At 35.1% G+C, this 24,068-nt stretch overlaps 1 protein-coding gene across 2 annotated transcripts in view; it reads right to left on the bottom strand.

Annotated features, from left to right (window-relative positions):
* The window catches only part of LOC146003254 (phenazine biosynthesis-like domain-containing protein 2), an 88,065-nt gene that overhangs the window by 36,934 nt on the left and 27,063 nt on the right, over positions 1 to 24,068 (bottom strand). The window contains exons 5-7 of one of the 2 annotated variants that reach the window (XM_083141439.1): positions 13,937 to 14,103; positions 5,368 to 5,430; positions 4,396 to 4,572 (exon numbers count right to left, since the gene is read on the bottom strand). In XM_083141439.1, the coding sequence (XP_082997565.1) occupies positions 4,454 to 4,572; positions 5,368 to 5,430; positions 13,937 to 14,103 (349 nt within the window). In that variant the 3' untranslated portion in view covers positions 4,396 to 4,453. Of the gene's footprint in view, positions 1 to 4,395; positions 4,573 to 5,367; positions 5,431 to 13,936; positions 14,104 to 24,068 lie in introns of those variants that run through there. The other variant, XM_083141440.1, reaches the window with a different exon arrangement.

Below are 24,068 nucleotides of genomic sequence, written 5' to 3'. Positions count from 1 at the left end.
TGTGTAAAACAAGTATCTTGTAACTTCCAGTGCAAAAATCTGTGCTCCATTTCTTGGAGATGAATTATGCCCTAGCAGTATAGTAGTATTTACTATAATTCAGCCACTCGGTAGAGGGTTTTCCCATTAGGGTGTCAAAGTAAAACTTATAACAGTCAATGGCTGAACACGTGAACAGCCTTGTTCATTGCGAATATATAGGTTTGTTCTGACTGGCAAGAACTTAATGTTATAGGAATGCCTTTTCTGGAATTACAATTACTTTCGTCATAATATTTTCTTCGCAAATTTTAAGATAATACGTTTAGAACACTGGTTTACACGGCAATTTCTGCAATATAAGAGGTGATACGGTATGAAAAGGTACGGAGAGTTTTTAAATTTCCTGCAGTAAATGACAGTTTTCTTCAGTTAATATATATCTTGCAAAATTTTGTATATAGCCTACATTTACGTCGCTTTTCCGTTCACTTTGTTTAACCGCAACGATGAGAACGCATGATTAATTTATTATGTATCTTCTCTAACATCACATTTATTCCCACTTTTGGCTAATCGCTACAATGAAAATAAATGACTACAAGCAGTATTCGAATTCGGGGAGCAGGAGGACCCCCCCCCCACACACACACACTACCACCACCACCAACCAGCACAATCTAAGTATCACACAACCTGCCACGATACAAGACGAACTTTTTCTTCTGTCCCATCTCATTTCAAAAACATTCACTTGTCCCATCTCCTTTTATGAGACGAGACGGAAAATGTCTGGTCTCGTGAGCAACACTAATATTAACAATAGAAGCATCCCTTAGCTGTCCCCAAAGTCTCGAGCAAACATCCTCCCATGTAACAATTTCCAGTTCGATGAAATATCACTCAAAAGGAAACAGTCATGCCCAGGTCGAGAGTAAAACCTGGAACATGCGACTTCCTCAGGTAAATCATGAATTTTGTGTATAATAATTACAACGCCAGTTCATTCCTGGTAATTCTGAATTTTCGGTTTGGTTTGCATATATAAGCAGGATAATATTCAGTTTTCGAGGGCTGTACCGTCGAAACGAGAAGTAAAAAGAAAAAGAAAAAAAAAAAGGATTGCCCTCCCAAACCGAGACGGATGTTTATAAATCGAGACGAGACTGTCAATGAGACAATTACAAATAAACACGAGACAGACATTTACAACTCTCAACGAGAACGAAACCAAGGCTGCCATGTCTCGTCTCGATAGGATCGTTAGTGGTGAAGTTGTGAACCAACCAATTAATGCGTTCTGGTCGGAGTAACGAGATGAGGCGGCTTTTTTCGCAGTACAAAATTCAAAATATATCATACCATTTCAGTATGGGATATTGTTATACACATGGGCGTATATATAGGTCACGTGGGGTGGGGGGATGGATCAACTTTTGGTATGATTGGGGTTGCTTTATTTCGTAAGTAAAATTCAGGACACTGCTGGCCGGAAGCTTGTTGGGGAGCAGGGGGTGTTGGTCCCGACAAAGTTGTGTGTGTGTAGTCACGAAGTCATGCTACTTAGAACTGATACTTTTGTGTTCATCTTGTGTCACGTTTTTAAGAACAAAATTTCTTTAATATGACTCGAAGGGGGGAAAATTACTGATTTGACAGTCTCAATGCAGTTTCTTATCGCAGAAATTCGGAGACTATCAGGAAATTGCAGACATTGGTCCGCAGTCCCGTCTGGTGTGTGCAATTACGAAATTTCCTTCCCATCTGTATCCTGTCCTATACGTCTCTAATTCAAGAGAATGAAATAAGTCCGAAGAAATTTTTATGAACAAGCGGGTAGAACAAGTAAACTGGTAATTTTACTGAACCAAAAAAGAGGAGGTTGGACCCGTTGAATCCTTCTTGAATACTCCCATGGTTATACACATTATTTCCTTGTAATAATTATACATAAACTAAGTATAGATATGTACTGTGCGACTAATGTAATCTTCTCAGTGTATTTACTCTTATCTGCACAAAAAATATTTGATCATAATTTGCGCAACAGAAATGGAACACAAACTGAAATTGCTTTATGGAAAAGAAAGTTAAATAGGCTTTATAAATAAAGTGAAGAATGTGAAAATTCTTATTTTGCACTACATAGGTTACGGTAAATATCGATAAATATAAGTTTAAAAAATATTCTTGAGTGTCTGGTCAGCAACCAATTTTATAAGTAATAATTTTCGCATGGCCTGAGAACACACACGCAACTGAACCCTTTCATTTATCTTGCACGTGAGCAGCACGGATATTTCATAGGAGAATGATCATTACAAAGCATAGCTTTCCTTTCTCCTATCGCTCCTTCTTCCATTATTTAAATCTGTACAGATTTGTGAAACTGCTGCACGTGTTCGCTCACCGTGGGCTACCCATCCGGTAAACTGGACGCTGGAAGCAGACGACAAACGAACTCTCCCTAAGTAGTGACGTATTAACATGGCGGGGCGTGTTTTCAGTGCAACGCTAGCCTCGCAACTGGAAGTCTCGTTTTTGCCTTGAACTGAACGCAGAGAAACTCGAGAACTTGCAGGGGACATTTTTCAAGAGCGTAGTATTTAAAATTGTTGTAAAAGAAATTGAGTGGAAATGTTCATTGTAAAAAGAAACTCAATGGAAATAGATGAGTGCTGGTAACAGGTGATGCCTTAGTATAGGGGCTATCCACCGGAAGGAAGTGCCTTCGCGCGAACGCCATACTTGTAGCACAACAACTTCCGGTTCCTAGGCTCACAACATGCCGCTAAAGGGAGCTGAGATTGTGTCATGTATGAAAGGAACGAATGGGTGTGTACAAGGAGGATGTAAACTACGATCAGGGCTAAATAATCTTTCACAGATCTCACTTCATCCATTTTCTCGAGATCTAGGGCGCCAAATTTTTTTCCTTCAAGCTGCCAAGCGTGAAAATGGGAAACCCATTAGCAGGAAATTGTTGAAATTAGCAGTTTTTATTCCAGAAATGCAAGATCATCACCCGAGGGTGAAATTGTGTGTATAATTAACATTTTTTTTAGTATTGGGCAATTTTGAATATTTTCCGCCCCTATAATCTCCCAATTTAGTCGGGAAATAACTTTATTTTTTTCCCGTTTTGAACGTGAGGACTTTAAAAATACCGTCCTAATTCCTTCCCAACCAAAAATTTTGCGTCCCACACCAATTGCACTTCATTAAAGGTAGAAGAGAAATCATTCAAATTTCTGTTTTATTGATATAAGCAAAATATTACTTTTCCTTTCAAAATATGCTCGGTCATAGTCAGTTAGGTTTACACGTTACGTTCTTGAAGTACACACGAACTGTATTAAATTTTTGTGTATCCAGAAAAAAAATATTATTTTGTGTAACGGTGTAACCAACCAAAATAATAATATTTTTTTGTGTAAGTGCGGGTACTATTATTAATTTTCGTCTTTTGCAGTGGAAATCTCTTCAATATGGATAGAAAATAGGTCCTAGGTTTGAACACTGGTCAGGCAATGGTGTGTCATTGTGTTTGTCCCATCATTAATTTTTTCAGTTTATTATTCATCTTCATCGTCATGTTTAACAGAAATGGCAGAAAATTGACTTAAAATAAAATGAGCGTTTTGTATTTCTGCGTTCAAACGGGAACGAAACAAATGTGCATTGCCGCATCCCTCTGACTCGCCCTGACTGAAGAAAGAAGGAAAGAGCTCCTTTTCCGCTTTTTATATGTTCGTACATCTCGCACGTTTTTCACTTAAAACATAGATGTATGCATCCAAAGATTTACATGCTTTACGTGTTCTCGCTGTATAAGAATAATTACTTTCTATTAAATATGTAGGCTGAAAATATCGCCAAATGCAACGACGGTCAGCAAATAGATCTCATCCTGGAATAATGCCGTATTACTTCCTAGTTGCTCATCCAATTGATATGGGCAGGTCTCTACTTTGCCCAGATATCTCTTCTTCTCCTCGTCGTCAAGTGCTTTTATATGATCCATTTCATCGGATATACAAGACGAGAAGAAAAGCCACAAATACGCGCTTGAATTACCCGGCCGCCGTGAACCGGAAGTTGTTGTGCTACAGTTCCACAATCGATTGTGCCGTTCGATATGTTTTTGTTTACTCGTGGATAGCCCCTATAGATAGCACTACAGTTTTCTCAGAACAAAATAACTAAATTCTCTCTCCAAGATCTCATGAAATTGGAACGAGAGTAGGCTTATAAATAAACTTAATAAAGAAATGACATATTTGATTGGAGCACCAGAGAATTAAAAAATGTGTATTTCTTATTGTAATGGTTAATACAAAAGACCGAGACTGCAACTTATTCGAAGACAGTTTGGTTGATGAAAGATGAGATATAGTTTCCAGTGACATATTTTATTCCTTCAAATAGAACAGTTGTAATTGCTATTGCAGAATGAGGCAGTTAACTTCTTCTTCTATTGCTGCAAGTTTATTTGCCCCTTGAGAACCACAGCTGCATGGCCACTGATCTCCACCCTCCCGTCCTCAGCCATTCTCACTAATATCTCCCCACCTCTCCTCGAACACTGACGGGCTGTTGGGTGAAAGAAGATATTCAGAATTATAATGTCCAGTTGGAATTATCCAATTAATTGTGTTCATGAATTTTGTTAGATTTCTATTTTCTATTTCTATTGATTTTGTATTTTTTTTCTTTGTTTGAATATGTAAGTAACTGATTCTTTACCATTCATTTCATTAAAGGAATGCTTTAATTATCAACGTGGAAATATTTGCTATCATAAAATAAAACTTGGTTTGTGAAATGAACGTCAAAGCATGTCTCTCTCTTCAACTAGTTACGGTCACGACTAGGCAAAAGTGTCAATAAGAGAAATACAAAAACAAGATAAACTAATTATCTACACCAATTGTAACCTAATTTTAATAAGATTGGTGAATTTCATCTCTGTAAATGTCCCAGAACCAAGATTTGGCAATGAAAAAATTAAGGATACATATCATAGTAGCTAAAGCAACAAAACTAAAAACATCTTGTAGGAAGAGAGAAAGAAAAGAATAAAATACGTCTACGAAATATCACTATCGGAAAAGTAAAAATCTGATTTTTCAATAACGCTTCAAAGAATTTATTCTAGTTTCTATAACATATAAAATAATTACATTCACAATGTACAAAACACGCAGTACCTTAAAAACATGGAAAAACTATTTATAAATCATATGTAATTTTTATATACTCGGACATAGACATTACAAATATTCTCAATAAAATGTTAGGATCTCTAGATTAGAAAACTGCAATTCTAATTATCATAAATATTATGAAAGTTTCTCGTATTTATAGGATTTTTTTGTACGTACATACCTAACATAATCTCTTTACCAAGCTCCTTCGACCAATAAGGAGTAAGAACAGCGTGGGCAGAACCTGGAACAACAATCAATGTTGAATGTATGTGTCCAATGTATCCAAACATCATGGGCGTCACACGAAATTATTGTAACTGCTTCAGGTCATTGATAAAACTTAAAGATTAGAAATTATAAAAATAATTCTTATTATTATCATTGTTATTACTGATATTATTATTATACAACAATATTTTTATAAACTGTTAATACAATTTTATTACGAACTATTTTATTACTGTTATTATTATCTCCTTAGAGAGTGCAGCTACTCGATTCACCAGATGACTGAATATCCAACATAACTGTTCTTCATTATCATTTTACGCATCATATAACACTGGTCAACAATGAAAAATTTTCAAGAATAGAAATGGGTGTTTCTTATGTATTTTGACCCCCTAAGCACGAAAATGTTATTAGTTTCTGTGTAGCACCCACAGTTTTAAAAATATTTCATTATATAAGAATTGTTATAATAAGCAATGCTATACATACATATTACGCTTGACAGGAAGATTGTGTCGTTTGTTCCCGCATGTTAAGTTCCCCCAACTGGTACTGTTTAATACTGCGGGCTCGAAACGAATGCACTGGAGTCTTAGGCTCACAGGATCAGCCAACCCCCCTCCCTCCTTTTCCTTTACTCGACAAATGTTTAACTTACATGAGAAATGTGATATGAGCCGGAGATTTGGTACAGAGTACCTTGAAAGAGCTTCGTGCAAGGCGTATCGATTGTACACAACATGGCAACAGTGCATCTGACTCATTGTCTATTGTTTCTGAACACCATGTTCTCAGTCGTGAGGAAATGCTTCCTTTGTTTGACTGTTCATTGACGAGTGTGATTAGTGCGATGTAAATATACCTTGTCCTGAGTGTTTCGTTGTCTATTTTTTATTGGTTCAGTTGTGTTAGTGTTTGTACAATGTCACGGGAATGTTTAAATCATCCAAATAACTTTTGCTACATCTGTGGGGAGTACACTATTAAATCATGCAGACGACATGTGAGACCCGTACTTAAGAAATTGTATGATCTTTATTTCGGGTGCAAGTTAGGTGATCATGATCGAAAATGGGCACCGCATATTGTCTGTGTGAACTGTTCGTCTCGTCTGAATGGTTGGATGAAGAACAAAGGTAAAGTTGCAATGTCTTTTGCTATCCCGATGGTATGGAGGGAGCCGACTAATCACGTAGATGATTGCTATTTCTGCATGATTAAAATAGCAGGGATGAAGGGCAAGGATAGAAAGAAGATCAAGTATCCCAACATCAAGTCAGCTATTCGACCCGTAGTGCACAGTTCCTCCTTACCTGTCCCCGTTCCTCCAGAGACATGGTCATTGGAAGATGAAACCCAGGTCGATGCTAATACAGACACGGAGAATGAAAGCTCTGATTTCGATTACGAAGAAATGACGCCACATCTCCTGACACAAAACGATTTGAATGATCTTGTTAGGGACCTGAATCTTTCTAAGGCACAAGCTGAACTTCTGGGTTCGCGTCTGAAACAGTGGAATTTACTACAGAAAGATGCTAGGGTTTGTTTCTTTCGAAATCGTCAGGCTGCCTTCACACCATTCTTTGTCATGGAAGACTCACTCTGTTACTGCAATGATGTGAATGGTCTATTTAATGCTATGGGACTGAAACATATACCAGTGGAATGGCGACTATTCGTTGATGCCTCCAAAACTAACCTCAAAGCGGTACTCCTGCACAATAGCAATGTTTATCCTCCTATTCCCGTAGCTTATGCCACTAAAATGAAGGAAACATACAGCAGTATGGAACTTTTGTTGAATAAAGTTCAATATAACATCCACAAGTGGCAAATCTGTGCTGACTTTAAAGTAATTGGGATACTTACAGGATTACCATCTGGGTATACAAAGCATTGCTGTTTCCTTTGTGAGTGGGATAGCCGTGATCGAAAAAGTCACTACGACACAAGGATTTGGCCTGCCCGTACACAAATGGAACCTGGTTGCAAGAACGTAGCATACGTTCTATTGGTGAACTTGAAAGACATTTTGTTACCACCACTTCACATAAACTTGGACTTATGAAGTCATTCGTTGTTGCAATGGACAAAGATGGACCTGGTTTTATGTACTTACGTCAGAAATTCCCTGCGTTGAGTGAAGCCAAAGTGAAAGCTGGTGTGTTCGTTGGCCCTCAAATTAGACGGCTTCTTCACGATCCTGATTTTGTCACAGCTTTGAGTCCTCTTGAACTGGACTGCTGGAATTCTTTCAAAAAACTATGTTCTGATTTTTTTGGAAACAAGAGAGCAGACAATAGTGATGTGTTTGTCAAAGAACTACTACAGCCTTACCGTAATCTCGGTTGTAACATGTCTTTAAAAATGCACGTTCTCCACTCACACTTGAATTCTTTTCCTGTTGGTGTTCTTGGACAAGTCTCCGATGAATATGGGGAACGATTTCATCAGACCATATCTACATTGGAGCAACGCTATCAGGGGCAATGTGCAACAAGTATGATGGCTGACTACTGTTGGACACTACTGCAGGATAGTAGTGGCACCCATAAGAGGCGCAGCAAACGTCCAAAAGTAATCTAGGTATGTATGAAAAATATTTCACTAGCATTTTATGGACTTTTGTGTTGATATATTAGTATTTAGAGACAAAATCATATTGTTTGAGCATCATAGAAACCTAATAGCATTACATAGCGAATAGTACACTTTACACAAAAACTGAGGGTGCTGTGGAAAAACCAATGCCAGATTCGTGTTTAGCAGGTCGAAATACATGGCGATAACCCATTTTGGTGCTCGAAAATTTTACAAAGTTGAATTTTGTAGACCAGTGTAATTGGACTGCTGAAATGCATACTTATTATATTTTTATTAACTTTTACATAACGCATTCATAAGAAAATTTTCAGTTACGGGGAAATTTGAGTAATAGAGTTTGTATTGTTCGTCAATGAAATGAAACATCACCTCTTATGCCTTTAAAATCGGTTTCGAAGGGGGGGAGGGAGACGTGCTGTTCGCATTAATAAAATAATACAAGGTTAGTCGAGCAGACAAACTGCCCAGAATAAGGTTCAGTACACTAACAATGGCAGTGAGCATGAGAAGTTTTGTACGTTTTATGTTAGCAAACATGAAAGTGAGCCTACAGTACCTAAAGTAAACATACGTATATTGCTTAAGTTCACTGCCGGTACATTTTGCATTGAGTACGCCACAGGCCGTTGCCTGGATGTGTTGCGCACGTCAAAATCCGTTACCTTCATTTCTTTTTATATCACAAGTATTTGTTATATTTTGCCAATGTAGAATTCAATTTTGTTATTTTGGAGGAGATTTTGGAGGGCGTCACACGGTGTGTGTCACCGACCTTTCGCATATTTTTTGTGAGAGGCCAGTGTCACACGATGTGTGCCATGGTATTATATCACTTCTGACTGCAAAACGTCTGAAAAAAAGGTATCGTTAAAGATAAACAAGAAACTTTATTATTGTTACAACAAGTACCATACATTCAAAACTGAAAAATAATGTACCTTCTAAGAAATAAACTTTCTTTCGGAATCACAAATTCAAACAAAACTATCCATAAGAGGGCATAGAGAGTGAAGAATACTTCCAGAACAATGAACGTGAAAAACCACATCAATAAAAATTGTAAAGGTATGCACCTACTCACAACACTGCACAGGCAATAACAATTGTTGTGGAATTTTGCAAAACAGATTTCGAAACACAGTCCAGGTTGATTGATCTTCAGAGTCGCTGCAGTAACATTGTGTTGTCTTCCGAATGTTGTTTTGGTTGCAAATTCTGCATCTTGTTCTGTGTGTTCAAGCTTAGATGGAAGATGTTTCATAAGCCTCGGCATTGCTGTACGAGGTAAGGCTCTTTCTGATAATACCACCATCACTAGAATCGTCTCCAGTATTATAGCTCGACCACAAGAAAAAAAAACTTCCGTCAAAAGCGTTCGCGCATCTTCCCTACCGGTATCGGTGCTCGGGGCAGTGTTGCCAGGTCAGACTTGAAAAAAGCGGGAGATTGTTCCTTGGGAAACCAGAAGATCTGCTACAAAATCCGATGATATAATAGTAGCGGATGAACGACGTTCTCGGGGTCGGGGGCGGCATAGGCGTGCGCACTGGGGGGCAAGGGGACGTCCACAGATTTTTCCAGCGAGGGGGAAACAATGTATTTTTATCAGGCGGGTAGACGAGACATATTACCCCGTAATAATGTTGCCCTCTCAGAAAACGCCACTTGAGTTTGAAATTATCACGATCATACATCCCTATTATAATAGTGGATGTAAATTACTGTGACTGAAATCAACTCATATATCTGAAATAATAGATACTGTTATGTCAAAATTCATTTTCCAGAAGGGGAGGGGACGTTCCTTCTGGACGTCCATGCCGCTATATAATTTTGTAGAAAATTAAGTATATAAGTATAGAATAGTATATTAAGGATAGAAAATTAAGTATTTTCAAGCCGATGAAAGTTGGAAGCAACAACGGAGGAGGGGATGCATTATTTCCTTTGTAATTGAACTATGCCACTTCGTTCTCTAGCAAATTTCTTGTTATTAACACTCACATGCTTTATTCGTCAGTTATGCTGCCTCTATGTTGCTGCATTCAATTTATATATACTGGGTGATTTTTTTAACCTGAATCATTTGAATATCTTGAAAAAAAATCATTCTACAAAAAAATGTTCCAAATAAAAAGTTGATAGTTTGGAGGGGGAAGTTTAGTGGTGCAACAAAAGAACACCCCCTCCCCCTCCTGTAGGTGGGGCGGGGGCAACTTTGAAATTTCAAACAGAAACCCCTATTTTTTATTACAGATTCGGATTTTACGGAAAAAAATACATAAGTTTTGTCTGAAACATTTTTTCGATTTGTGATAGATGGCGCTATAATCGACAAATTTTCATTTTGATTTTTTTAACCTGAATCATTTGAATATCTTGAAGAAAAATCATCCTACAAAAAAAATGTTCTAAATAAAAAGTTAATAGTTTGGAGGGGGAAGTTTAGTGGTGCAACAAAAGAACACGCCCTCCCCCTCTTGTAGGTGGGGCGGGGGGCAACTTTGAAATTTCAAATAGAAACCCCTATTTTTTATTACAGATTCGGATTTTACGGAAAAAAATACATAAGTTGTGTACATTCATTCGAAGCGCGGATCAATAAATGTATTGAAGTTGAAGGTCACCATTTTGAACACTTAATGTAATTGAGAAGTGAATGTAGTTTACTAGCCATCGAGATATCTAGAGCTAAGAAGTGTCGAGTAATTTTGTATTTTCAAAATAAATTTATTTGTTTTACAACAATTTCAAGTCCTGGAACAAAAATGTTTTATTTTTTTTAATTTAAATGAATTGCGAAATGAAATACATTGGTTTTAAAGTGTAAACATTCAAGAAATGAAAATTTGTCGATTATAGCGCCATCTATCACGAATCGAAAAAAATGTTTCAGACAAAACTTATGTATTTTTTCCGTAAAATCCGAATCTGTAATAAAAAATAGGGGTTTCTATTTGAAATTTCAAAGTTGCCCCCCGCCCCACCTACAAGAGGGGGAGGGGGTATTCTTTTGTTGCACCACTAAACTTCCCCCTCCAAACTATCAACTTTTTATTTGGAACATTTTTTTGTAGAATGATTTTTTTTTCAAGATATTCAAATGATTCAGGTTAAAAAATCACCCAGTACTATATACTGTATATATATATATATATATATATATATATATATATATATATATATATATATATATATATTATACACACACATACATACATACATACACACACACATGTATAAAATAATTTGCCCACGCTACGAAGTCAGTGTTTCTACCTAGTAAGGCAAGGATGTTTCACTGTGTCTGTGTCACTTCAACAATTTCATCAGTTTTTCATTCATCCATATTGTCGTACTTACCCGTAGAGGCACAAAAGCGACGTAAAATAACTAAAATAGAAATAGATTTTCGGGTGGGATAAAATACAAGCATCTAAAAATAGTAATGTAGTAATAGTAATAAAATAATAATAATGTTCTAGCACAATTGAGTATCGTTTGGCATAATTTTACAGTTCAATCAGCACTTTTCATGGCTTGGTAAAGTTCCACTGTATCTCTCCCCTCCATGTTCAAGTAAGATGAGCAGGAAACTTGTTTTTGAGCAGGCCGTTGGAGGTGCTATAGCAATAGTTTATTAAGGAATTCTCCCGACAAATCAATAGGTCTGGCAACACTGACATTGGTCGCGTCGTAGGCTTATTCCCCCTGTCCTTTTCCCCACCCGCCAGCACGATGATGTTCTGCGCAGGTTTCTATACCGACACCATCATCATCTTCACCATCTGAGTCATTTGTCATATCAATGCATCATACGTTCTATGCCAAGAGTCTTCCGAATCATAGCCAGGGAGAGGTTTAGGGTGGCTGAAGCCCATCCCCGCCAGAAATCCTAAAATATCAAATTCGAATAGTGTATTGTGATAGTTCATTTTACTTCATTAGCAGAATCTTGAAGAATAAGTTGTAATATACTGAGAAATTCACATGTTCAATGCTTCTATACCTCCAATGCTTCGCCTGTAGATGGCAGCTACTGATAAGGGATGAGGCCTCTCCAAAAAAATTTGGCTACGGGCCTGGAATCAACACATTTTCACTGGAGATGTCGAATGATGCCTGGGCAATTTTATGTAACTTTGCTTCTTTCTTGTTTACCCAGTTAGTACATTGTAACATATAGTTTCATAGAAACAACATAAAACGCGTAACCACGAAACCAGTGGTGTAAATCAATGCAATAGTAGATCCCTCAGAGGCCGGTACGAATACAACAACCCAAACCAATAACCGACAACAACTGGTGAATGCTAACTAACAATGTCAGTGTCACATACCGTGTGACGTCGGCTTGTCTCGGCAAAAGCCGATGACACACGGTGTGTGTCACCGGCAGTGAACGTGCTTCATCACCGTAACACGGTGTGTGTCACCAGCATTGAACGTGTTACAGATGTCTGTTATATTTGAGTAAATAATTCCACATAAAGGGGGATGGGGCGAATGTCTATCTTTCTTGGTGGGGGGAAGTGCGTCATAGGCTTGGGGAGCGGGAGATGGGCACCCGTGTTTGGAAGTGCAACAGATTTGAAAACTTTGAGGAGTGAGAACCTCAAGTCCTTGCTTAAAACTTTTTTTTTAATAAATAACACTCTTTCAGCAAATTAGTAGAACAATGGAAATTCCATTTCAAATATATTCTTTGCAGTATCATGGATGTTACAATACTTCTTATCACGAGTGTCACATTGAGCTCACTCAACAGTTTTTGCCCTCGTATTTCACTTCACTCTCTAGTAGATAGAAATAAGGAGGCTTGAACAGAAAAACATTCAGAGAGATCTTTCAAAACAAGAGCAAACATTTTCTTGATACATTAGACATAAGTAAACAAGCTTTCACTTCTCAAATTAATAAAACATTTTTAGATCAATAAATGAATCTAACGTGTTATTTCCACACAGAATAACAATAGTTATCAACCTTTGATTTTATTTCGAAATTTTCTTCCATTCATCCATTTTTTTAAATTTTTGAAATGGGAGAAATTACGTCTATCTGTGTACAGTTTATCACTTTCACGTCCTTTTAATCAGTAATGAAGAGTTTTCCACTTCAGTCATACATTTTGAGGGAAACCACTTGAACATCAATTTACAAACATCTGTATGACAAAGAGATTTGTGAGCTTCTTTACCTTTACTCGTTATGTTAAATGTCCCATATAAACACGAAAGAATGATTTTGTATGAAATTTCTGAGGGATCCATCCCAGTTTCCAAATTTACGGCAGTTATGCTGTTCACGATATTCATGACTTTACCCTTTTTTCTGCTCCTGAGCTTCAATTAAATAACACACTATCATTCAACCATTTTATTGGATATTTTTAGTTCAAGTTATATCGTAGCATTCCTGTGAGTTTCGTTTTATATGTTCAAACCAAGAGTTTCGAAAACGAATGAAAAAATACTAAAATGTGGGCACACGCAAACACACACTAAGGACATTTTAAACACCCTCGAGAAGGATGCATAAATTGCACTCCGTTGGTGAATACTCTAAACAGGGGACCATATATATGCATAGTGTATAGGTATAGTGCTTGTTTTGTTATGAAACCTAAGCTGAATCTGTAATGCACGTAAAATTCTTCGCTTGTCGCACCAATTATTTTCTTTCATGAATTCTTTGCTTCCTCATGTGGGCAAGAAATTACAAGGAACTTTATGAATTATACTACTTTTCAACAACTCGTAGGTGTAGTGAGTCAAGTCTGATAGTGTGTTTGTGCTTGTGTGTGTGTGTGCAAATATGCATATATGTATGTATCTGGAATGAAAAAATTGCAACAAAGAGTATATTATAAATGTTTCGAAGAAAATTATAAAGTTTATGAGACCTACCACAAACAGGATCTTCTAGTACTCCTACCCAGGGAGCAAAACAACGTGAAACAAAATCGTAGAGACCCTCGCTGTCTCTACACGTGACTATTAGTACTATTAGTTTCCCTGTCCCATCGGAATTAAACATCGTATCAAAGTTTGGTTTGAATTCGGCGAATTCTTGCCTGAAAATAGAAAAGAAAAGATTACAACATTCACCAGCGATAGTCATTCCAGAAGAAATTATCCCATACACATTCGAAATGATAAATTTATTCTATCCCATTTGCATTTACTGGAACTTTGATACAACTATTTATTTATACTTTGCACTTCTACAGAGGACTGAACCTCCAATAACAGAAGGCGTAGACTGCGTTTAGTTAATACAGTACAAATTACATGGAATACACAACACACATACATACACACGTAACGTAACATATGACAACATACACACACATATATCTACGTACATTTAGGCAAGAAGTAATTCATAAGCATTGCACACTTAAACGATAACATTTATATTTAACAATAGTAGATTAATCATGTTCCTTCAAAGTAATACTTGGTACGAGGCCTATTATTTTATTAATTTAACCACAATGGTAAACCTATTTTGATGATGTCTTTGTCGATTTTATACTATTGGAAATCTGTGTTTTTTCATCTCGTACTTCGTACGAGTGTCATAATTTCTTTCGAGTTAAAGTACATAACACCCACACATACCCACCCACACCCACACCCACCCACACGTTATGCAACAAGTTATTACGCAATGTTTACGCAATATTATGATGACTCGTATCTAGCGTGTAGTTGGTTATGACGTAATGCGATGATGTGTTGTCTTCTGATTGACTTACTGTTTCGGATGTTTTCATCCGCGCTTAGGTTACTTAAAGGTTTCTCGCATTACAGATCAGTCAGTATCGTGAGAGTGGTTGAAGAGTATGGATGTGTTATTGCAGTGCTCCTCAGTAGTCAGAGAGGGGGCACGAGCAATCACCCCCCCCCCAATCTAACAATTTCATAGTGAGCTCTCTTAGTGTAATTTAACTGAAAATAGTAGGGAGAACGCTTCGTTCTAAGCCACCCCCGAAATTTTGGTTTACTTTTATTGTGTATACCTATACAGTAATATACTCAAAATCGAACTTTGACTGTTACAAAAGTGACACAATACAAGCGCAAAAAAAAAAGTCAAAGCTCAAATTCCAATTTTCATAGTGCAAAATTGCTAATTTTCGAAAATCCCTCTATAACTTTTGCTAAAATTTTATTTTTCAATAATTAAAGCGAAGTGCTAAGTTAAAAATAAGTGCTAAGTTACTTCCGGTTTACTTCCGGTCTACTTCCGGTCTACTTCCGGTCCACTTCCGGTCTACTTCCGGTTTGCTTCCGGTCTACTTCCGGTCTACTTCCGGTCCACTTCCGGTTTACTTATACATTATTACAAATTTTAGCAAAATACCCCAGCATCTATTCGGTTCAGATCTGAACCGAAGATTCTGTATTTGTATATCTCTATATCACCATATGTGTACTAATTTTTATTTCTTATACTGTTAGGAAGTTGAGAGAAGAGGTTTGTTAAAATAATTAATTATCTAAAATTTTATAGTTTTGAGAAGAATCCTAAACCTCAACATATTTCATGCAAATATATTAATAAAATAACCATATAAATATTTCTAATTATGCCAATGAATGTGTTTGGGTTTAAGAAACAACATATTCAACAAATAGAGAAAATTCCAGTCAACATGGATATTATAAAAAATATTCTTAGTAAACTGAGAAGTTTGGTCATCATTCATCTAAATAGTATCTGGTACCAAATTGATGAAGACACAGGGAAACAATTACATGTATTCAATAATAACAAACCATCATATAAAATTCCTGTCAGTGGGAAAATGCAAATAAGTATCTCTCCATTCAATGCAGCACTTGTACACATAGGTCGGAATTTGTATAGAATTAAGCATAATGCAATTAGTCCCGACACAACATACGAAGTGCAAGCAGGTGAATTCCTGTATGCTGCAACAATTGGGGAGTATAATAAATTAATTCCTCTCTTCATCGAAATAAGAATAATCTATGAATCTATAAATTTATGAAATATATAAAATACCGAAAACAAAATAATAATAAATAAATAAAATAACAAATATATTATGGACATATTTGGGAACAGGAGAAGACAGGAAATACCGGATAATTCCAATGATATTGCTAGATTAGATGAACGTCTAAAAAAACTTAAATCAGATTTATTAATTTTACAAAATTCATTAAATGTGAATATACAAGCAGAAATCACAAATCTTCAAACTCAACTGATTGACCCTATAGTGAAAATTGATGGAGAACTCAAATCTCTACTGGAAAAATATACCAATTTAGCCTCAATAGACAATCTTCAAAACTTGGAGGAAAGTGTAGCCAAATTAAAAAATGAACTCGATAAATTTCGACAAATGCAGATAACCAATACCGAACAATTGAAACAGCAATTAAACGAGCAAGCGAATAGTATTCGCACCGAACTGCAAACCATTGTTCAGGGTATCAAAACTCAAGAGGAATTTGAACAAGTAAATGCGAGTATTACCAAATTACGAGAACAGGTTCAATCTTTCGAGATTCCTACACTGGAAAATATTAAAATAGAACTGCAGACAGATGAACTGCATTCAGCCATAACCGAAGTTCAAACCAAACTTCAAACATTGGAAGATTTTATTCATAATTTGCCTTCATCTACTGAACTCAATGCCATTGCTCGTAGTGTAACAAACATTAAATTGCAGCTGGAAACTTTTGAGGATTTTGGTAAGATACAAGCAACCATAGCTCACATCGAAGATACTCTTAAAACTATGAAAAATGAATTAATTACTGTACAGGAAACTCTGGAATCAAAATTGCCAGGTATCACCGAAACTTTAGCCCTAGTACAACAACAAGTTGCTAAATTAGAAAATCTCAATACCGAATCTGAATTATCTCATTTCCACCATCTCATAGATGACATACAGAATAAGTTAGAAACACTGCAGCAATCTACGCCTACTCAAGATGACATAACCCAACTGCAAGAAATTTTGAAAACTGTTGCAGATGCAACCGAACTCGATGCTGTAAAATTAACTCTGACCACACTTCAGAATACTGTAGCAGGGTTGCCTACTTCACAGGAAATAAGAGCCATGAAGAGAGCAGTAAATCGAATACTCAAATCTGAAGATATTAAAAATATTCAGGGGGAAATTGCACAAATCAAAGAAACTGTTGCTAATCTTCCCACCAACCAAATAATCAATGAACTAAACTTATTATTTATGGACATCAGAAATCAAGTACACGATCTCGCTAGCCAGAGTTCGAAATTGAAACTAGTATAAAGTTTACAGCAGATTATCTCGAATATTAAGGTGCAAATTAGCACCATTGAAGCAGCACAAGAATCGAACTTATCGAATTTCGCCAATCAATTGCATGATTTGAAAGAACAATTCAAACAGGTATATGTGGATGTGAAAATTAAACCGGGTTACGATGAGTTGGTTCGTACTATCAGCGAACACCTGGAACCTGTATTAAGCAGATTAGACAATGCAGATTCTCGTCAGTTTTATTCTATGGAAATTGTTAGGTTACAAAGTATTCCAAACACTCGAGGGCACTGGACATATGTTAATGCAGGTAATGTTTACAAATTTTGCCCGTACGCACAGGCACACGAATTTTTTGTTGATGGCCAACTTAGATTTTTGAAGTTTAGATTTCTAAAAAATATAAAACATATCGAAGTTCCCAAATTTACTATAATAAGAAAAGATGGTATACACAAAGCAGTTCAAATACCTATAGCATACTGGGATGAATCTGCCAACAAATATAAAATACATGAGGATGAACAATTATCGCTTTTTCATATTGAAACTGGTGATAAATTAATTTTTGACATAAAACAATTATACCCTGAGGATAATCCATTTTATGTAATATTTTCTCTTCGCACTAGATGTCTAGACAAGGTATAGTTAATGAATTACACAGAGCAGCCCGTCGTAATTACAAACGATTATCTGTGGTAACAAAAAGCATAGATGATCTGTGGGAGGGTGATCTGATAGAAATGTCTACGGGGTTTTTAAAAAATTTACATAAGATAAATCATGGTTACAAATATTTACTTACCGTGATAGATACATTTAGCAAATATGCATGGGCAATTCCTATAAAATCTAAAACAGCAACTTGTGTCGCTGAAGCTTTCAAATTTATTTTCGAGCAAGGTAGGATACCGAATTATTTGCACACAGATAGAGGAAAAGAATTTTACAATTCCACATTTACCAAATTAATGAATCAACATAATATTAAACATTATTCTACATACAGTGATCTTAAAGCAAGTATAGTAGAACGATTCAACAGAACATTAAAAAATCTCATGTGGAAACAATTTACTCTACAGGGTAACTATAAATGGGTAGAAATTTTACCTGACCTAGTACATAATTACAATAATTCCATGCATAGAACCATACATATGAAACCTGCCGAGGTAACTAAATCTGATGAACAACGATTGATTTCTACTGTTTACTGTCATAAGTATAAATACACAACAGAGAAACCCAGATTTAAAATAGGAGATAAGGTGCGAGTTAGTAAATTTAAGCATTTATTTGAGAAAAGTTACACAAAAAATTGGAGCACCGAATTGTTTACAGTGGTTCGAGTTTTACCAGGCAACAGGTATACTTATATATTAAAAGATAATTATAATAAAATACTGAAAGGAAGATTTTATGAAGAGGAACTCAGTAAAACAAAATATCCAGATACATATCTTACTGAAAAAATATTAAAGAAAAAGAATAACAAATTGTATGTAAAATGGCTAGGATTGCCAGAAAAAAGTTGGATAGAGGCAAACCAGGTGATTCTATGATACCAACTTGGAACGTTGTGCAACGTTTGCCAGAGTTAGTAGAAACTAGTAAAAAAAATGGTGAGTTGTTACCAGACAATATTAGGTGTCTTATTGTAGGCCCATCCGGTTGTGGTAAAACTACACTGCTGGTAGATAATTTCTTGCTTGCGCCTAATTGGTTAGACTGGAAAAATAGGCACCTGTATGTATTCTCAAAAAGTTTAGAACAACCAAAATACCAGCAACTCATGAAATTGTATAAGGGACTGGGTATAGCCACATTTGGATCAGAAATTAAACCTCTCGACCACTGTTTAGAAAATTCTGTTGTGGTATTCGATGATGTGATTCTGGAAAATCAAAATTTAATTCGAAATTTCTTCACTCAAGGTCGACACAGAGGAATAGATTGTTTTTATTTGGCTCAAACATATTCTAAGATTCCCAAACAGTTACTGAGGGATAATTCAAATTTAATATGTTTGTTTCGTCAAGATCACACTAACCTTAAACATGTTCATGATGATTATGTGGGGGGAGATTTAAATTACGACCAATTTTCGAAATTTTGTTCATCCTGTTGGAACGATTATGATTTTGGATTTGTTACAATCGACATGACTAGAAAACCTAACAATGGAAAATATAGAAACAAAATCAACGATTTCATGAACGTTAAATCGATATAAAAAACGTTAAAACGTTATAAAAATAACCTCTAATCAAAAAAATGACAAAACACAAAATAGAAGACAATTCTAAATTACGTGAGTACCTCACCAAACGATTCAAAGGTTGGAAATCAGAAAATCGAGGATTCTATGAACAACACAAACGTCAAGATCAACCAATTATAGATGCAATCAGTGGTCTTGGTAAAGAAATTAAAGGTGTCACAGAACAAAATAAAAATCTCATAAATGAATTGGTACCTCTTACTTCTAAAAATTATACAGATTTTCCTCCTACACCATTATCTAGTATCCATACTCCCCTAACACTCCAACAGCCGCCTATTAAAACTATAGGTGAACCTGAGAAAATTGAGTTGGGTCCTCTGGCAAGAGATTACCTAAGTACTGGAAAATTTGAAAAAGATGAAGTGTTTGGATTGTATCCGACCATGGAACCAAATGAAGGTGTAGTATGGAAAATTGGGAAATCTAGAGTAACATTTCAAGGCAATGATGTGAAAATAAATTTGGGTGAAAGAAATAGTTGGTCGAGATACCCGGGAACTATAGGGTTGTGGGAATTGATTACCAAGAAACACCCTAAAGATTACACAGATGAAGATTACCAGAGTTACTCCGAAATTTTGATATTGTCCGATGCTCTATACCAAAATAATGATGCCAGTCAGAATAGAGTTAAATCGAGCAGTGGCGACAAATACAAAAATCTAATTAAACCGATCTGGAACCAACTTAAAACCGGTAGTGGTATCAAACAATATAATACTTTACCTAAAGAGTTTGTCTGGGTGGATGATGTGAGAAAACTCATAGATAGATTGCTGGTTATAGCCGGAGAAGAAAATGCTGGGAACAATAATTTCTATAATGAAAAAATAGGTATTGTAAACATGATCAGTGATAAGTTAGCCAATTTTATTGTAAATGATCCAAAAGGTATAGGATACTTAATTAAAATTATCAATACTCTACCTCCTAAATTCTGGAATGTATCAGAAGGTCGAGGTTTGGTTAATGATATTATAAATAAACTTCCATTCGAATTACATGTACCTGGTTACCAGTACTGTGGTCCGGGCACCAAACTTGATAAACGATTAAAAAGAGGAGATAGGGGAATTAATCAACTTGATGCCGCTTGTAAAGATCATGATATTGCATACAATACACACACAGACCTCGACAATCGTCATGCAGCCGATCAAAAATTGGAGCATGCAGCATTTGGAAGATTAACCAGTAGAGATGCTTCTTTGGGTGAGAAAATAGCAGCATTGGGTACAACAATTGCTATGAACACAAAACAAAAATTAGGGTGGGGTTTGTAGAAAATTAGTTAATTTTAGTTAGTAATTTAGTTTATTAATATATAAATAAATACCCTTAAAAATAATTTAAAAAAAATATGAAACCGAAAGTAGTAGTATATCAAATTCCATATCGGGATCTCAAAAATTTAAAAATTGTAAATTCAATTTTAACTAAAAAACAACAGGAGAAAAAAAAACAATGTATATCCAAAGGAAATGGGATGAAGTTATTACTTAGTACACCACAATTAAAACGATTGCAAAATATAAGAAAAAAAGCACATAGTGGTGGATTCATATTTAGCATTCCTGCTATCCTAGCTGCTTTGGGTGCCGTGGGAAGTTTAGCTGGTGGCAGTGCTGCTATTGCAAAAACTGTACTCGATTCAAAAAAAAATAAAGCCGAATTAGAGGAACAAAAACGCCATAATCTGGCTATGGAGAAAAAATTAGGCAGTGGTGTGAAATCCAGAGTACTCAGAAAATTAAAAAAAAAAGAAAAGCCGCTCACGAACCAAGACATTGAATCTTTAGTTAAAATATTTAAAATTCAACATTTCAGAGGAGTTTTCATGTCGGATTCTCTCCCTAAAAATAGTCACTCTCGAGAATGTGGTGTGGTCAATTTGGATAAGTCCGAAAATATTGGTACCCACTGGATCTGTTATTATAAACAAAACAACAATGTTTTTATTTTTGATTCTTTTGGAGGGAGACCACCTAGAGAATTAGTTAATTATTTAAAATATTGTAATATTTATTACAACGACCAGCGCATACAAGATTTTGATCAAATTATATGTGGTCATATTTGTATTACGATGCTCAGAATATTAAATAAAATACCACACATAAAATTACAAGATTTTCAGAAAGCAGTATTATACATAAAGTATGGGAATTTTTCATCTTTCTAGTGAAACTTCGATCTTGGAACTGCATCTCCACGATGATATTATATATCCAAAATCTATAGCTCTGAGAGCATTCTACAGCATGTATCTGATTCCGAATATAACTTCATACAACAACAGTATATTTGTAGGTAACGAGAAAATTATTATTCCTCCTGGACAATATAATTTATCTACTCTACAATCAGAATTTCCTAATACTGTACTACTCTCTCAAAATTCTGTAACACACAGAGTAGAGATTGTATCCACCAATGAAACAGTAGATCTATCTAACATGGGTGAACTTCTAGGATTTGAGAACAATTCAAAATTAGAACCTGGTACTAGACACATAGGTAAATTTATACCGAAATTCCTAGCTATCGAGACGTTGAATGTTCACTGTAATATTGCTAAAGGAATGATTATCAAAGCCGAAAAAAATTCAATTGGTACTCACAAGGAAACAGGTATTATTGCTACATTTAAACCGAATTCTGAATTTATGGAACCTATTTTCTATTCCCCAATCTCACCAATCTATTTTCCTGTTTACTATGATAAAGTTAATTACATAGAGATAAGAATTACAAATGAGAAAAACGAGATAGTCGATTTTGCCGGTGCTAATACCACTGCAATAATAGAAATTAATATTTAAAATTATATAAATAAATACCCAAAATGGAAAATATCGAAAGTTATGAGTTACAGTCATTCCCTCCAAACAGGAGGACATTTGCTAATCTTAATCAACCGAATAAGGAAGTACAGTTTGATATTTCTGTCGGGGACGGATTTATTCATCCTCATAGATCCGATCTGTATATAAAATTTGATATTGTAAAACAAAGTAATGGTGAAGAATATCCCCTCCCGGGGACTAATGTAAAACTTATAGACAATTTTGTTCCATTCTTGTTCTCACAAATTGAAGTCAGGAAACATGGTACAGTTATTGACAGAATTGATTATCCTGGAATTACATCCACTACTGTGGCAACATTAAAATTATCAAAATCAGAAAGTGTATATTATAAAATAGGTGGATTCGAAGCTGGAACAAAAATTATGACAAAAAGTCACACAGTACTGTTCCCCATGAGATTGCTATTTGGTTTTTTCTCCGATTATAAAGAAATTATGTGGAAAGGTGGTTTAAGCATCATATTTCGCAGATCACCCAATGATCATAATGCTATAATGAGATATAAAACTTTAAATGCAGATGGAACAGCCAACGACGCTAGTTTACCCGAAGTTGCAAAATGTGTGATCCAGTATATGGAGTTACGCATGCCTATAGTTGAATATGAATCGAATTATGCTCTGAAGTACAAATCCAACATTTTGAAAAATCCTCAAATTCCAATACAATTTTATACATATCAATGCATACAGAAACCTGTAGAGGGTAAATTTTTCGAGTACGACATTACTAATCAGTTCCAATCTCTACAATATGACATGCCAGAATTTGTAGCCGTATTGTTTCAGACAGGGAGAGATGACAATCAGGAAAAAGATAGCAGCAAATTTGATAACTGTAAAATTAAAAATATATATCTTAAGAATGGTAGGAATGAGGTATTCCCACGTGAAAATTACAATTTAAATATTACAGAACAAGATTATTTAAAATTATATGAAGCATATTCTGCATTTAAAAGAGTAACTGAAGGAAATATCGATATGTATTATAACCCAGACGAGTTCATAGTTCACAGACCTATGTTCTTAATAAATGCATCAAAAAGAAAATTGGTGGTTATCAATGATCGAACTAATATTAAGTTAATATGTGAATTTCATGAACCATTACCTGAAAATACCATATGTAGTGCAATTTTAATTGTGGAGAAATCATACATATATGATGTAAAAAATGAAAGAGTGATAGAACAATTTTAACAAAATAGAATAAAATAGAACAAAATATAATAGAACAGTGTTAGGTTGCTGTATTATTTAAAAAAAATTATTAAAAATTTTTAAAAAAATTAAAAAATTAAAAAATTTAAAAAAAATTAAAAAAATATTAATTATATAAAATAAATTATGTAATATTTGCATTAATTTTTTGAATTTATAGAAAAATTTTAATAAAAATATAATAGAATAAAATAATTTTAAATTGTAATATTTATGTTAATTTTTTGAATTTATAACATTTAAAACAAATTTTTAATGTATTATAGTGTCCATATTCTCTAGTATGGATATTGCAATTTAATACTTGCAATTTATTATCATTCCCATCAAGAGCTATTTTATTTTCTATTGTAGTAT

This window comes from Lepisma saccharinum, chromosome 20 (assembly GCF_977018435.1).
Source record: "Lepisma saccharinum chromosome 20, izLepSacc3.1, whole genome shotgun sequence".
Taxonomy (NCBI): Eukaryota; Metazoa; Arthropoda; class Insecta; order Zygentoma; family Lepismatidae; genus Lepisma; species Lepisma saccharinum.
Note: the sequence above shows the minus strand (reverse complement) of the source record. Positions and strands in the feature narration are given on the sequence as shown.